Source organism: Mustela erminea, chromosome 7 (genome assembly GCF_009829155.1).
Source record: "Mustela erminea isolate mMusErm1 chromosome 7, mMusErm1.Pri, whole genome shotgun sequence".
In the NCBI taxonomy this organism is placed as follows: Eukaryota; Metazoa; Chordata; class Mammalia; order Carnivora; family Mustelidae; genus Mustela; species Mustela erminea.
In genome coordinates this window covers 121,262,004-121,274,014 of record NC_045620.1, presented here as the reverse complement: position 1 = coordinate 121,274,014, position 12,011 = coordinate 121,262,004, and the positions used below count along the sequence as shown (strand labels likewise).

At 61.0% G+C, this 12,011-nt stretch overlaps 1 protein-coding gene across 2 annotated transcripts in view; it reads right to left on the bottom strand.

Annotated features, from left to right (window-relative positions):
• The window catches only part of OTOF (otoferlin), a 92,227-nt gene that overhangs the window by 6,662 nt on the left and 73,554 nt on the right, over nt 1-12,011 (bottom strand). The window contains exons 17-37 of one of the 2 annotated variants that reach the window (XM_032353088.1): nt 11,580-11,760; nt 11,337-11,457; nt 10,633-10,733; nt 10,419-10,509; nt 10,154-10,270; nt 9,722-9,874; nt 9,189-9,378; nt 8,968-9,092; nt 8,480-8,614; nt 7,616-7,777; nt 7,307-7,426; nt 6,655-6,816; nt 6,372-6,534; nt 5,763-5,893; nt 4,305-4,334; nt 3,737-3,868; nt 2,528-2,594; nt 1,500-1,636; nt 1,241-1,375; nt 740-877; nt 86-213 (exon numbers count right to left, since the gene is read on the bottom strand). In XM_032353088.1, the coding sequence (XP_032208979.1) occupies nt 86-213; nt 740-877; nt 1,241-1,375; nt 1,500-1,636; nt 2,528-2,594; nt 3,737-3,868; nt 4,305-4,334; nt 5,763-5,893; nt 6,372-6,534; nt 6,655-6,816; nt 7,307-7,426; nt 7,616-7,777; nt 8,480-8,614; nt 8,968-9,092; nt 9,189-9,378; nt 9,722-9,874; nt 10,154-10,270; nt 10,419-10,509; nt 10,633-10,733; nt 11,337-11,457; nt 11,580-11,760 (2,719 nt within the window). The remainder of the gene's footprint in view (nt 1-85; nt 214-739; nt 878-1,240; nt 1,376-1,499; nt 1,637-2,527; nt 2,595-3,736; nt 3,869-4,304; nt 4,335-5,762; nt 5,894-6,371; nt 6,535-6,654; nt 6,817-7,306; nt 7,427-7,615; nt 7,778-8,479; nt 8,615-8,967; nt 9,093-9,188; nt 9,379-9,721; nt 9,875-10,153; nt 10,271-10,418; nt 10,510-10,632; nt 10,734-11,336; nt 11,458-11,579; nt 11,761-12,011) is intronic. The other variant, XM_032353089.1, reaches the window with a different exon arrangement.

Sequence of the window (12,011 nt, the reverse complement as noted above, 5' to 3'; positions counted from 1 at the left end):
TCAGGGGTGGAGTAGGGTGGGTGGGGGTGGGGTTGAGGAAGCCGGGGTGAGGTGGGGGGGGCACGTGGGACACAAGGAGCCTTACTTTCCAAAGACAGGGTTGAGCTGCTTGGAGATATAGTTCTCCTTGTCCCGGATGTCTGTCTTGCCCAGCCGGATGGCGATGTAGGGGTCGGCTTTGCCATTGATGTCTGCGGGGTGCAGGTCCGTGGCCTGGGATGGGGAGGGGTGCTCCTGAGCAGCCTCCCCACACCCCCTGCTCCTCTTCCAGTGCCCTCACCCCCTCCCTGATGGTCCCATGATGGCAAAGGTGGGAGCCCTGGACCAGAGACAGGAGCCTGGCTGTGTGACCCTGGGCAAGTCACTGCCTGTCTCAGGTCTTGGCCTCCTGCTCCATAAAAGGTGGGAACTAAGGCCGCCTGGATGGCTCAGTCTGTTAAGCTTCACCCCTTGGCTCAGGTCATGATCCCAGGGTGCAGGGATGGAGCCCCGTGTCCTGCTCTCTGCTCAGCGGGGATTCAGCTTCTCCCTCTCCCTCTGCCCCCACCCCCACTCATTCTCTCTCTCTCTCTCTCTCAAATAAATAAATAAAATCCTAAAAAAAGCAAAAAGGTGGCAACTAGACCAGGTGACCTTCCTGGTGTCTCCCAGCTGGGGCGGCCGCTTAGCAGCTGCTCAAGTTCCCCCTGGGCAGAGGGACTTGGGAGACAATGGGGAGAGGATCTGAGGGGAGTCTTACCCTGACCACATAGACTCGGACCAGCACATTGATGGGGTCGTTGCTGGGGATGCCCTGGAACATGCCGTAGGTGGGGTCGTAGCCGGCTTCCCGGGACACGTCCTCCGGGAGTGGCACTTTGTACACGCACAGGGAGCCCTGGGGCAAGGCAGGGGCGTCAGGGTGCAGTTCCCACAGGCGCAGGGTGGCATTCAAAACTGCAGTAGGGTCTGGACCCTACTGCTCTGGGCCTTAACCCTTTAGCTGCTGGATCAGACGGAAGTTCGGGGTTCTGGAGGGAGCGCCCAGGGCAATGTTGAGGGTGGGCGGCTAGTAGCAGATGCTCTTTTTTTTTTTTTTTTTTAATCAGCATAGAAATACTTTCATACTTTGACCGTCAGTGTAGCTGAGAGTTCCACCTGATGGTCAGCCCTGGGCTCGGGGTTTGGGGAGTGGATAAGAGCTGGCCGGGGAGGGGGTTGGCTCAGGGTTCAGGGCCCGGGCACATGTCCTTCGCCTGACCTTGAACCGGCCCACGATGCGCTCCTCCTCAGTGGAGCCATCCTCGTCATCTCCCGTCTTGCCCCGCAGCAGGTTGAAGGTATGCAGCCAGTCCTCAAAGTTGTCGAACTCGGACTCCAGTTCCTTGGGGTACACCTGAGCCGGCCGGGCCGCCGGGGGGACAAGGCGTGACCACATGGCCTCTGGCTTGCCTCATCTGCCATGTCCTGCCCCAAGCAGGATCCCACGCCCCTTCCTGGGTCTGCTCCCGGAGCCTCACCTTGAGCTCATCAATCTTGGGTTTCTTCTTCTCAGGGGCCTCCGAGCCCTGGCCGGCGCCGGGGTTCTGGGTTCTCTTTTTCTTCTCTTCTTTTACTGCCTTTGCCTTCTCCTTGCCCTTCATCGGCCCCTTCAGGCCTGGTCAGAACCAGAAAAGGAGGCCCTGGTCAGTTTGGGGCAGAATTGACAGAGCAGGAGGTTCTAGGTGAGAGACCCAGACCCGCTGCTGATTTACTTTGCTGATTTATTTGACTTCTCAGGGGTCTGTGTACTCATCTGTAAAGCGCAGACCAGGCCTCCTGCCACACCTGCCTCACACGGGTGCAGGGCAGCCAGAAAGCCATGCTGGGACCTTGTACAGACTGCTGTCAGGTCCTCTGGCAGAGGACAGCAGGGAAGGAGCATGCGTCTTGAGTCAGGAGGCCTGAGTAGCGCAGCAAGGGGCCAGCTCCCTCTCTTCTCTGGCCCCAAGCTACTTGTTTGTCCCATTAAGAGGACGGATCTCTATCAGCATTTCCCAAACTTCATTCAGGGGAACACCAGCTGTAGATGTTGTTGGAATGTTTTAGAAGAAAGGGTACATTATGGTCAGATAAGCTGGGGAAATATTTTATATTGTATCTTCCACTTAAAGACTATAATATCTGTATATTAAAGGCACTGGGAAGTCCTGTGCCAAAAGACCTGTTTAATCCATTTAACCAAAGAATGCTCTTTTCCCTCTGGAATACCCATTAACAGTGTTCCATGGAAAGGTCTGGAAAATGCTGGAGCTCTGAGCTCCCTTCCAGCTCTGATGTCCTGTGGCTCTAAGTGTCTGTTCAGCACGGTGGCTGCTGAACGGGTTTGAGCACAGGCCACCCTAGATGAGGGCCTAAGCCTGCTCCTGGTGCCCAGGCTGGTGGCTTGTGGCTGCTGCAGCTGTGTGGGCCTCTGGGAGGGGAAAGAGAAGCCACTGGTGTGGCAGGTGGGGGAGCTGGCCCTTGGGGGAACAGGATGGGAGGGAGAGACCCACCGTCCCAGGCTTACCCTCAGTGTTGTCTACCTCCTCCTTCTCCTCCAAGTCAATGCCTGAGGCCTCTTGCTGTCGAAGTTGCTGCCGAAAGAAAGAGGAGGGAAGGTGGGCTCCCTTGCAGCTAAGTGTGGCTACGGGGACTAGATTCCAGACAACGTGAATGGAAGGGATATGTGCAAACTCCGGGTTGGGCCCTTAAGAGGAAAGGAGTGTGCTTCCTCTTCTTCTCTTTACCTCTTCCTGTGCTCTGGTATTAGGACCCCAGGGTGAGCCATCTCTAACCACACAGACACAGGGGCTTTGCACTTGCTGCCATCCTGTCCCCCTACTAGCCTAACGCCACTCTCAGAGACATTATGGGAGAAAGAAAGAAGCTTCTGTCTTCTTCACACCAATCTAACTCGCTACAGCAGCTTAGCCGACTAACTTAACAGTGGACAGTCAACCCCACACATAGCCAGGGTCACAGAAACGGCCCGGGGAGGGAGGGTGGCTGGATCAGCTCAGGTCCTACCAAGGAAGCACACACCACAGGCACACGCCCCTCCTGGCTGGTTGGTCAGTCAGGGAGTGCCCTGAGCTGGGTAGGCAGTGTGGACAGAGACAAAGGAGGAAGAGGAGAGAGGCACTTTCTGGACCATGCAAGCAGCCTTGGCAGGCGGAAGCTGTGTGCACACAGTGGGGAAAGAACATTCCACAGCCACAGGGACAGAGATGTGGAGAGCAAAGCAGTATGAACGGATGCAAGTCCTAACGGATGCAAATCATCGCTCCCTTTTGGCCTCTGAGAACATGTTTCTCCTCTTCCTCAAAGGTCACCTTCCCTGTGAAGCCTCCTCTGACTCCCCCACTGATCTGCCTTTGTCATCACCCTGTCCTATATCAGCCCACATGTCCATGAGGGCTCCTTAGGCCAGGTATGGGCTTTGGCTCCCACACTACCTAGGATGGTGTCTGACTCATCATAAATACTGAGGAGATGTTTGTGGTATAAATGAGTGAAGACAAGGGAAATCCTAGCCAGGGAAGGTAGGCCGACCGCCATCTTGGAAAAGGCGGGTCCTGTGCTAGTATGTCAAGGGTGTGAGACAAGTCTGTTCCAAGATCAGGTTAATGCAGTGCGAGAACTGGCTCTGGTGGCTAGGAGGGGATGATGTGGACTTGGGGTCAGCTCCCGTAGCCCTGTTCTTCCTTGGCTCCCCAGCCCAGGCCTGAGGCCTTACCTCCTTCATGGTATCAATGGAGGCAAAGTACTTGGACCACCAGTCCAGCATGCTCTCGTCCGGCTCCTCCTCCTCTGGCTCTTCTGAGCTGCCCTTTTTCTTCTTTTTCTTCTTCTCCTTCTCCTCATCAGCCTGAAGTTTAGCCGTGTCCAGAGTCCTGCCTACAGCCCTGCTCCCTGGCCATTCTCTGAGCCCCAGATCATCCCCCATCCCTTCTATTTACTTCTGGGAAGCCCTAGACTCTTCTATTTACTTCTGGGAAGCCCTAGACTCTGTGAGGCTCCTGGGGGCCACCACCGTCAAAGGGGCTGGGCTTGGAGGAGGATGCCAGGGCCCAGAGGAGGATCATGACTTTGCAATTCTAGCCGCTGGCCAAGGCATTCCTGGCACTCGGGGGTTTTCCTGCCTGAATAGTTCTTTCACTCTGCCTCTGTGGAGGGGTGTGCTGACCCCAAGCGTCCAGGGGCTGGGGAGTGGCTCAGTCCCAGATGTGGGGCCCCTTGGCCTGATGCCCTATGCCACTGTAGGGTTCTTTCTCCTCAGAGCCCCCAGATGGCCCCACACTCACCACATCCACCTTGATGACAGCATCCGAAGTCTGCAGAAGGGAACCAAGGAGATGGGGACAGAATTAGCCATCAGGGGCCTGAGTGACAGGCAGGTGCCCCATCACAGTGAGCCCACATCAGCTGAGAGGGGGCTCACTGTGTGAGCCCCTGTGCTCTGTGGGCTCAGCCCTGAAAAGGGCACGCTGTCTGCTGAGCCTGCGAAAGGCCTGCTTCACAGACATTCCGACCCAAATGTCTGAAGGTGCTGGTCCTCCGCCCTGGCTGCGTGTTGGGCTCACAGGGACCTCACACAAACCATCCATGCCAGGTCTCTGCTGAGTCCAAAGGTGGGGATGGGGCACTTGCATGGTTGTGACTCCCCAGATGTCTCCTATGGGTAATCGGGTTTGGACAGGGAGGTTGGCCTGTATGCAGTGGGAGTTTGGTCCTGTTGGCTAGACAAGGTCAACTCCAGCTCTACGCCCCCCACTCACCGGGGGCCGGAGCCTTACAAATACAGCAGATGCGCATACAGTTGCACAGCTGTGAAAACACCTCACCAGAGCCCAGGGCCTGGGTGGTGATGGGGAAGCTCAAGTTCATGCTGGCCTCCATGTCACTGATGATCTGAAATGAGGGGGCTCTCTCCCAGCCCCGGAAGGAGCCCTGAGGGAGGAGTTCGGGAGGATGGGAGCTAGAGGGCAGGGGATCTTCAGGCATAGCCTTGGAGCAGTGCCCCCCCTCCCCTGAGAACTGTGCCCACTGCTAACTCAGCCCGCTGCCTGGGACCCTCTGGCGTGCAGGACTTGTGGGCCCAGGGTAGGTCAATCAGAGCAAGCTCAGACCTCAGAAGCTAGGGGGTGCCCTGGGCTGGGTGAAGGACTTGAGGTCAAGAACTGAGTGGAGAGGATGTGGTCAGGAGGAAGCCCACGTCTGGCCTCCCAGGGCCTCCTTCCCACCTGCCCCTGAAGACACCCTCTCTGCATCGAAACCCCAGATGACAGGGTTCTCTCTGGCAGACAAATAGCCCCAGTGCCCCTAACTGAGAGGAATAAGGAGCTTCCACCTGGAAATCCTTGCCCAGCTCGGGCCTAGGGAGGGTGGCTTGTCAATGGCCAGGATGGAAAACCAGGGAGCTCTGGAAGGGACACTGGTGTTCATGCAAAGAACATATTGTCTATGGGGGTGTTTGTTGGAGAAAAACAATCCCAGGCTATTCCCTCAGGCGGTTACTGTCTCTCTGTCTCTCATCCACGCACACCCCGCGCCCGTCACGGGCACTCGCTCACGCACACTGCGGCCCACGCGGAGTGGACGGTCTTGCTTTCCAGGACGGAGTGAGGATGGACTGCTGGCACACGTAGCCAAGGTTAGCCTTTGACCATGAGTGCCACGGCTGTGCGCCAAAGGAGGCCGCCCTGCTCCCGAGAAGCGTCTCCCGGGCCCCGCTAGCGTGGGACTGACCCCGCGCGCCTTACCGCGTCCAGCTTCACCATAGTCTCCAGCTTCTTGACGGGCACCTCTGGCTCCATGTTCACCACGACCTCCCCTGTGGGGTGAGAGGAGGGGCCCCCGTTGCACAGCACACGGCCGTCCCGGAGGAGCCTGGCTGGACAGAGAGATGACCAGACAGGCAGACAGACAGGGAGGAACAGGTATGACAGGGAGAGTCAGAGGCGGCTGGAAGGCACAGGGGTCTGAGGCCCATTCTGGAGCATTCTGAGGCTAGAGGGAGGGACAGGGCAGTTGAGAGAGAAAAGACAGGCCTAAGGAAAGGGAGAACGTGAGCCAGAGAGAAGGGTGAGCTGCTGTGGGGGGAAACAGCGGAGGCTGGAAGCGAGGCCGGGGTCTCATCCATAAACCAGCAGAGGAAGCCTCCTTCCCTTAGGCCCTTGAAGAGCGTGTGTGGCTCTGGCCTTCTCTGGCTCTCAAGTGATGGGCAGCCAAAGGTAGCCTGGTCCCCAGAGGGGCCTGCACTCCCGCACCCACTGCCCACTGGGGGATATCTGGCATAGCCCGGACGGTGCGCAGAAGCTCTTCCCCAGGACCGAGTGGAGCCAGGCCTGGGCCCTGGGACGCGGCCGTACCCGTGGTGTTCCAGCTGGGGGCCGAGCGGTCTGGGGGTCTGTAGATGAAGCGCCGGAGAGAGCTGACGGCGTGGGAGCCCACCAGGGTATAGCGGCCGAAGGCCCGGCAGTCCACCACCCGGATGTTCAGGGGCGGGTGCAGCAGCTCGTTCTCTGGGAGGTCCTGGGGCGGGGTTGAGCAAGAGCAGCATGGGCTTAGCTGGGGGGGGGCCTGGAGCGGCTGCCCCCAGCCACACGGGCCGCACCCCGCTCGGCCCGGCTCTGCCCTGGGGCCTGCACCCACCACTTCAAACCACTTGACGAGGGTGTTGAAGTTGGGGTTCTTCTTGTAATTGTGGATCAGGGACGACTGCACCCCCTTCCCTGCACACTCGATGTCTACCCGTGGCCGGTCCACCTGGGCCAGGTTCACCCGCTTCAGGTCTCGCAGGCCCCAGAAGAGCACCTGGGTGGGTGGATAGGGGAGCCCCGCGGTCAGTGGGGCCGGTGGAGGGTGGGCTGGGCCACCTGAGGAGGAGCTAGGCTGGGGGTGGGGTGGAGGGGGGCAGCAAGTCAGGAGGGGCAGGGCCGGGAGAGCTGATGAGAGGCCGGCATCCGCAAGGGGCTCTGGGGTGTGGGTGGGCGTGGGGGCACAGACGGGAGGGCAGGGGGAGGTCCTGGAATGACGCAGTGTGGCTCAGTGAGGACCGGGAAAGCGCCTGGCTTGGCCACTGGCTCAGGGTGTGACTTTGGATGAGTCACTTCCCTTCCGAGGCCCCCAGTCTCCTTGTCTGAAAATGAGGAGTGGCCTGAGGTTGCCAAAGCTGTCTGGGTACCCGCAGTGTGAAGTGTACACATGAGCCTTGATGGGAAGACAGTGAAAGGGGCAAGGAAGCCACCACGGCACGGCCTGTCCGGGGCAGGGCCCGGAGGACACCCACGGAGCCGTCACGAACCTCGATTCTGTATTTGCTGAGCACAGGCCGGATGCCCACGGGCACAGGCATGATGGGACCGCGGTCCATGTCCATGGGGCCGTTGATGGGTGGCAGGTCCGCCTTCCCCGCTGGCCCAATCTGGGGAACGGGAGCCAGAATGTCATGCTCTCCTTTCCCGTGGGTTAGTTGTCAGGTGCTATGGGGAGACAGGGAAGGCCGAGGCCCCAGGCCCCCAAGAACCACGCCCCAGCTGGGGTCAAACTGGCCTCCCAGCAGGACGGGGAGGACAGCAGCCTCCGACCCCCGGCCCCGGCCCTGTAGCCCCACCTGCAGCAGCTCGAAGGCAGCCAGCAGGTCTCCGGCCGTGGCGTTGCCACGGTAGATCTGGTAGTACTCGAGCTGTGGTGGGAAGCGGGGTGGGCAGTACCCCTCGTCCGCCATCTTCACCAGGGGCTTGGCGAAGGTCCGGCCCATGAAGTCGGCTTTGCCCTGGTATGATGAATAACCAAGGTGGCCCCCCAGCCCTTGAGTTCACCGGGCATGTTCACACCTGGGGTCTCCTTCAGTCCTCACCATAGCCCCTGGAGCTAAGGGGCAGGTGTGATCCCTCCATTTTGCGGTTGGGGAAAACTGAGGCTTGGGGCCTGCCACAGACTTGCTCAGGGCTGTGCCTGCAGCAAATGTAGGTGGAGGACTCAGGGCTAGCCGTGAGATCTTCCAGAGTCCAGAGTGCTCAGGGTATCTGGGTAGCTGGAGGGGTGGGTCCCCAGCGCTGCAGGGGGTCACCTCCAGCCTTCCCTTCTCCCGCCCAGAGCTCCCATGGAGAGCTGTGAGGCTGCCACGGACTGTGGGAGGCGTGGGCATGGGGCTGAGGGGCCCAGGGGTGTGGGGAGGCTGATAACAGCAGGAAGTGACAGCCTATGTCCCGATGACTCTGGGCCCGAGCTGAGTCTGCCTGTGGCGGGAGGGGGAGGGGGACACTTGGCCCAGCTCCTTCCAGAGATCCCAGAGGCTCCTGGCATTGGGAAGGGGACAGGCTGCAGTGACAGGGCAGGAGACATCTGGGTCTGCTGGAGGGGCTGGTCAGCAGCCCCCCACTCCCAGCTTCCCAGCTGGCACCCTGGCTGAGGAGCTAGGGGGCTGGGCGGGGGGAGGTGTGGAGTGCTCCCTGATGCCCAAGTCCGCCCATACCATGGTGTCCTGGTCATAGATCTCGATGACAATGATGGGGGGGTCATCCCGCAACTCCTGGGCTTCACCGTACAGCTCCAGGTTGTCGAACACCAGCATCTGGTCCCAGGTGGGGCACAGGGTCTCATTCAGGACCTGCAGCGTGGGGTGGGGGAGGGGGTGTGTGGGCAGGTACATGAGCAGGAGTCACCCCAAGTCACAGAGGCTTCTGGAAACTCCAGAGACAAGAGTGTCATGCCTCCTGGTTCTTCTCAAAAGCTTCAAATGAAGGCGGACGTGAGGTTGCTCCCGGGCCCCCCACACCCAAATGTCTCCCCTTTCTCCTGTGTTGAAACTAACCACAGTTAAAACCTTTACCAGGGTGGCGGGGGCCCGTAGCTATCCGCATGGCTGTCCCCTAAGGATGTGGGTTGCTGGCCAATCTGTTTTCTGGTTCCCCCACACTCAGGGGCCTTCCAGGACTCCTCCCTCCTCCCGTGGGCCCTCACCTCCGTGCACTGACTCTGGTTGATGAAGAAGACGCGGGCAAAGGGGTCCGAGAGGCCGCTGCTGTCAGCGGCAAAGAGGCTGCGAGCCTGGTACATGTGCACTCGGAGCTGGAAGGCCTGCTTCTCTGTGGGGAGAGCAGGCTGAGGCTCCCCGTACCCGGAAGCCCCTCCAGCGCCCTCCCGGAGTGAGGGCTGACAGCCAGCCGGGTCCCCTCACTCACTGGTGTAGACCAGGCTGATGGGTGGAAAGGAGTGCAGGCCCAGGCCCTGGGTGGCCTTGACCTCCTCGAAGCCGCAGGGCAGGCCGCTCAGGAAGTCTCTGCGCTGCTTGCTGAGGCCTAGCCACAGGTAGAGCTCCAACTTGGCCTGTACTGTCCAGCCCGCTGAGCCGAAGCCCCGCTTGCCAGGCAGCTGCGGGTGGCGGTGCATCAGCCCATGGGGAAAGGAAGGGGCGAGGGCCTGGGCCGGGCTGCCTGCCCCTGCCCCTGCCCCTCCACAGCCGTCCCACTGGGCTGGGGTGCGGGGCGAGGGAAGAGAGCCGAGGGGGAATTGGCCGATCGAAGCCATCTGGCCCCCTTCCCCCTCTTCCTCTTCTCTCTCCCCACCCCTTCTCCGAGCACCTGCTACTTGAGGGCTCCACCCCTTCAGGCCGGGAGGTGGAGCCTTTGGAAGAAGCCGGATGCAAACCCCGGCCCCCAGCCCCGCCCCACCCCACCCCACCGCACCCCCAAGTCTCGTTCCAGTTTTCTGGCACCTTGAGGAAGAGCGTCTTGACCTTGGCGCAGTCCTTGCCCAGCTCCTCCTCGACCATGGAGAAGAGCAGGTCCTTGGAGGGCACCCGGGCGTAGGCCACGCGCTTGTTGTTGCTCAACATCCAGATGAAGACATCGGGGATGCTGTGCTGCGGCTGGGGCCAGGCGGGGCGGGGCCGCTCAGCGAGGGCGTGGCCAGGGCCAGCGCTGCCCCTCTGACCCTCAGGGCCTCTGCTGGGGGCGGGCAGGCCTGGGCCTGCTGAGGGAAGGGCCCCAGGGCTGGGTCTTCCTTCACCTCCCACGAGACAGGAGGAAGGGTTCATTGGTCTCTGTCCCCCAAGGTCTGTCAGAGGGGGAGGCGTGCAGGGGGGAGCCTCTAGCTGGTGCTAGGGCAAGCCCCTCCCCAAGCCAGTCACTCGGGTCTGGGGGCACACCTCGTCTGCCAGGAAGCGCAGTTTCTGCAGGAAATTCTGACAGAGCCTCAGCTTGTCCCGCACCGTGTGTCTCTTCACCTGTGCCCGCAGGGTCTTGGCTTGCTGTCCCATGCTCTCCTGCAGGGGCCCGGGGTGTGTGGGAGAGGGGCTGAGGCGGTGCCGCCCAACTGAGGGGGCTGGCCTGGTGGCTGTGATCTCAGAGACAGATGTCCCCCCACCTCGGGCACCCTCCCCTGAAGCCCTGTGTGGTCCAGCATGTCCTCACCAGCTCCCGCATGCAGGACTTGAGGCGCTCGCGGTCCAGCCTGGTGCGGGAGGCGTGGCCCTGGTCTTTGTCAGCAAGGGACAGGAAGCGGCTGGGGAACCAGGGGAGCAGCGCTCAGCTCAGCGGAGCCCACCCCTGCAGCAGACTTGCACACACCTCCTTCGTGGCCCAGCCCCCTGCTTCCAGCCCCTCTCGCCCCACCCCTTCTTCTCACTAGCAGCCACAGCTGAGCTCCTCCAGGACACCCCGCAGACGGCGCTCGGGGTAGGACTTCTCTGTCTTGATCATCTCCTGCACATCGTTTAGGCCTTCTTCCTGTGGGCCAGGAAGGAGGGTGCATACTGAGCCCCAGACCCCAACCCCAGCTTCCCCAATGTCTCCCGCCATTCATCAGGGGAACGAAGGGCCAGAGACCTGGGACCCCTCACTAGAGCCAGGCCCCCTCTTCCCAGGTCCTGCCACCATATAGAAACCATGAATTCTCCAGGTTTTGTTTCTTCCAGAAGGAAGAAGCCACCTCTGGGCTGTGGGTCTGTGGTCCCGGTGGACTCGCTGGGACTGGGCAGAAGTCAAGGCTGGATGGGGGTGGGGTGCAATGCCGGCCAGAGACAGAGGGGATGGCCAGCCTCCTCCAGAGAACACCAGGACAGAATGGGCCAGGATTCCCAGACTCCACTTCAGGTAGCCCTAACCCCCACCACCCACCCCACTCCTGGGACATGGGAGCAGGGACAGGACCAGAGGTCGTGCTGGGGCTATTCCTGCAGTCCTCACCCCCGGCCCCCTACCCCCACCCCCCCACGGCAAGCTGCTGGGCAGACTGCCTAGCGTGTTGCAAGGGAAGCTTCCAAGGGGGTCAAGGCCCTCAGAAGCTCGCCCCACCCCCCCGCCCCCTGCTTTCCCCTCCTCCTCCCTGACCAGCTTGTCGGCGATGTGGTCCATGATGTTGGCGTTGTAGAGGCGGCGGCGCTGGTCCGGCCACCAGCTCCTGATGTAGATGCAGGGCTTGCGGTCCAGGTAGGGCAGATGGAAGTAGTTCCTGGGGGTGCGGAGGAGGTGGGAGGTTAGGAACTGGGGTGCGGGGAGAGGGGGAGGCCAGCCCATGTGAGGACGCAGGGCAGCAGCCAAGACCTCTCAGGACCCTCCTTCCATCTAGCTCACCTGTCGGTGACCTGGGGCCGCATGGGTGGGGTGGAGGACACGGAGGCCAGGTCCCCACCCTCGTCAGCTTCATCGTCACTTGAGTTCTGGATCAGATCAACTTCTTCCTCGTCCCCAGGCTCCTTCCGAGGCTGAGGCCGCTGGGGCCGCGACAGGCCATCAACTTCATTCCCATAGTTACCTGGAGGCAGAAGGAGGCAGAAGGGCCTAGAATCCTTTCCCTCCAGGTGTCCGCCCTCTGATCCGGGTGCTGCTTTGGGTTTGCAGGAGGGGAGGGGGTACAGGGAATGGGGAAGCTGCCTGGATTCTGTACCAGCTTGGACACAAGAGAACACTAGCCAGAGGAAGGAGCTCACAGCCTCCACCCTGGGCAAACCTCGCTAGGAGTCCTGATGACCACCGAGCTCAAAGTCCAGCCTAGGACACTGCCTG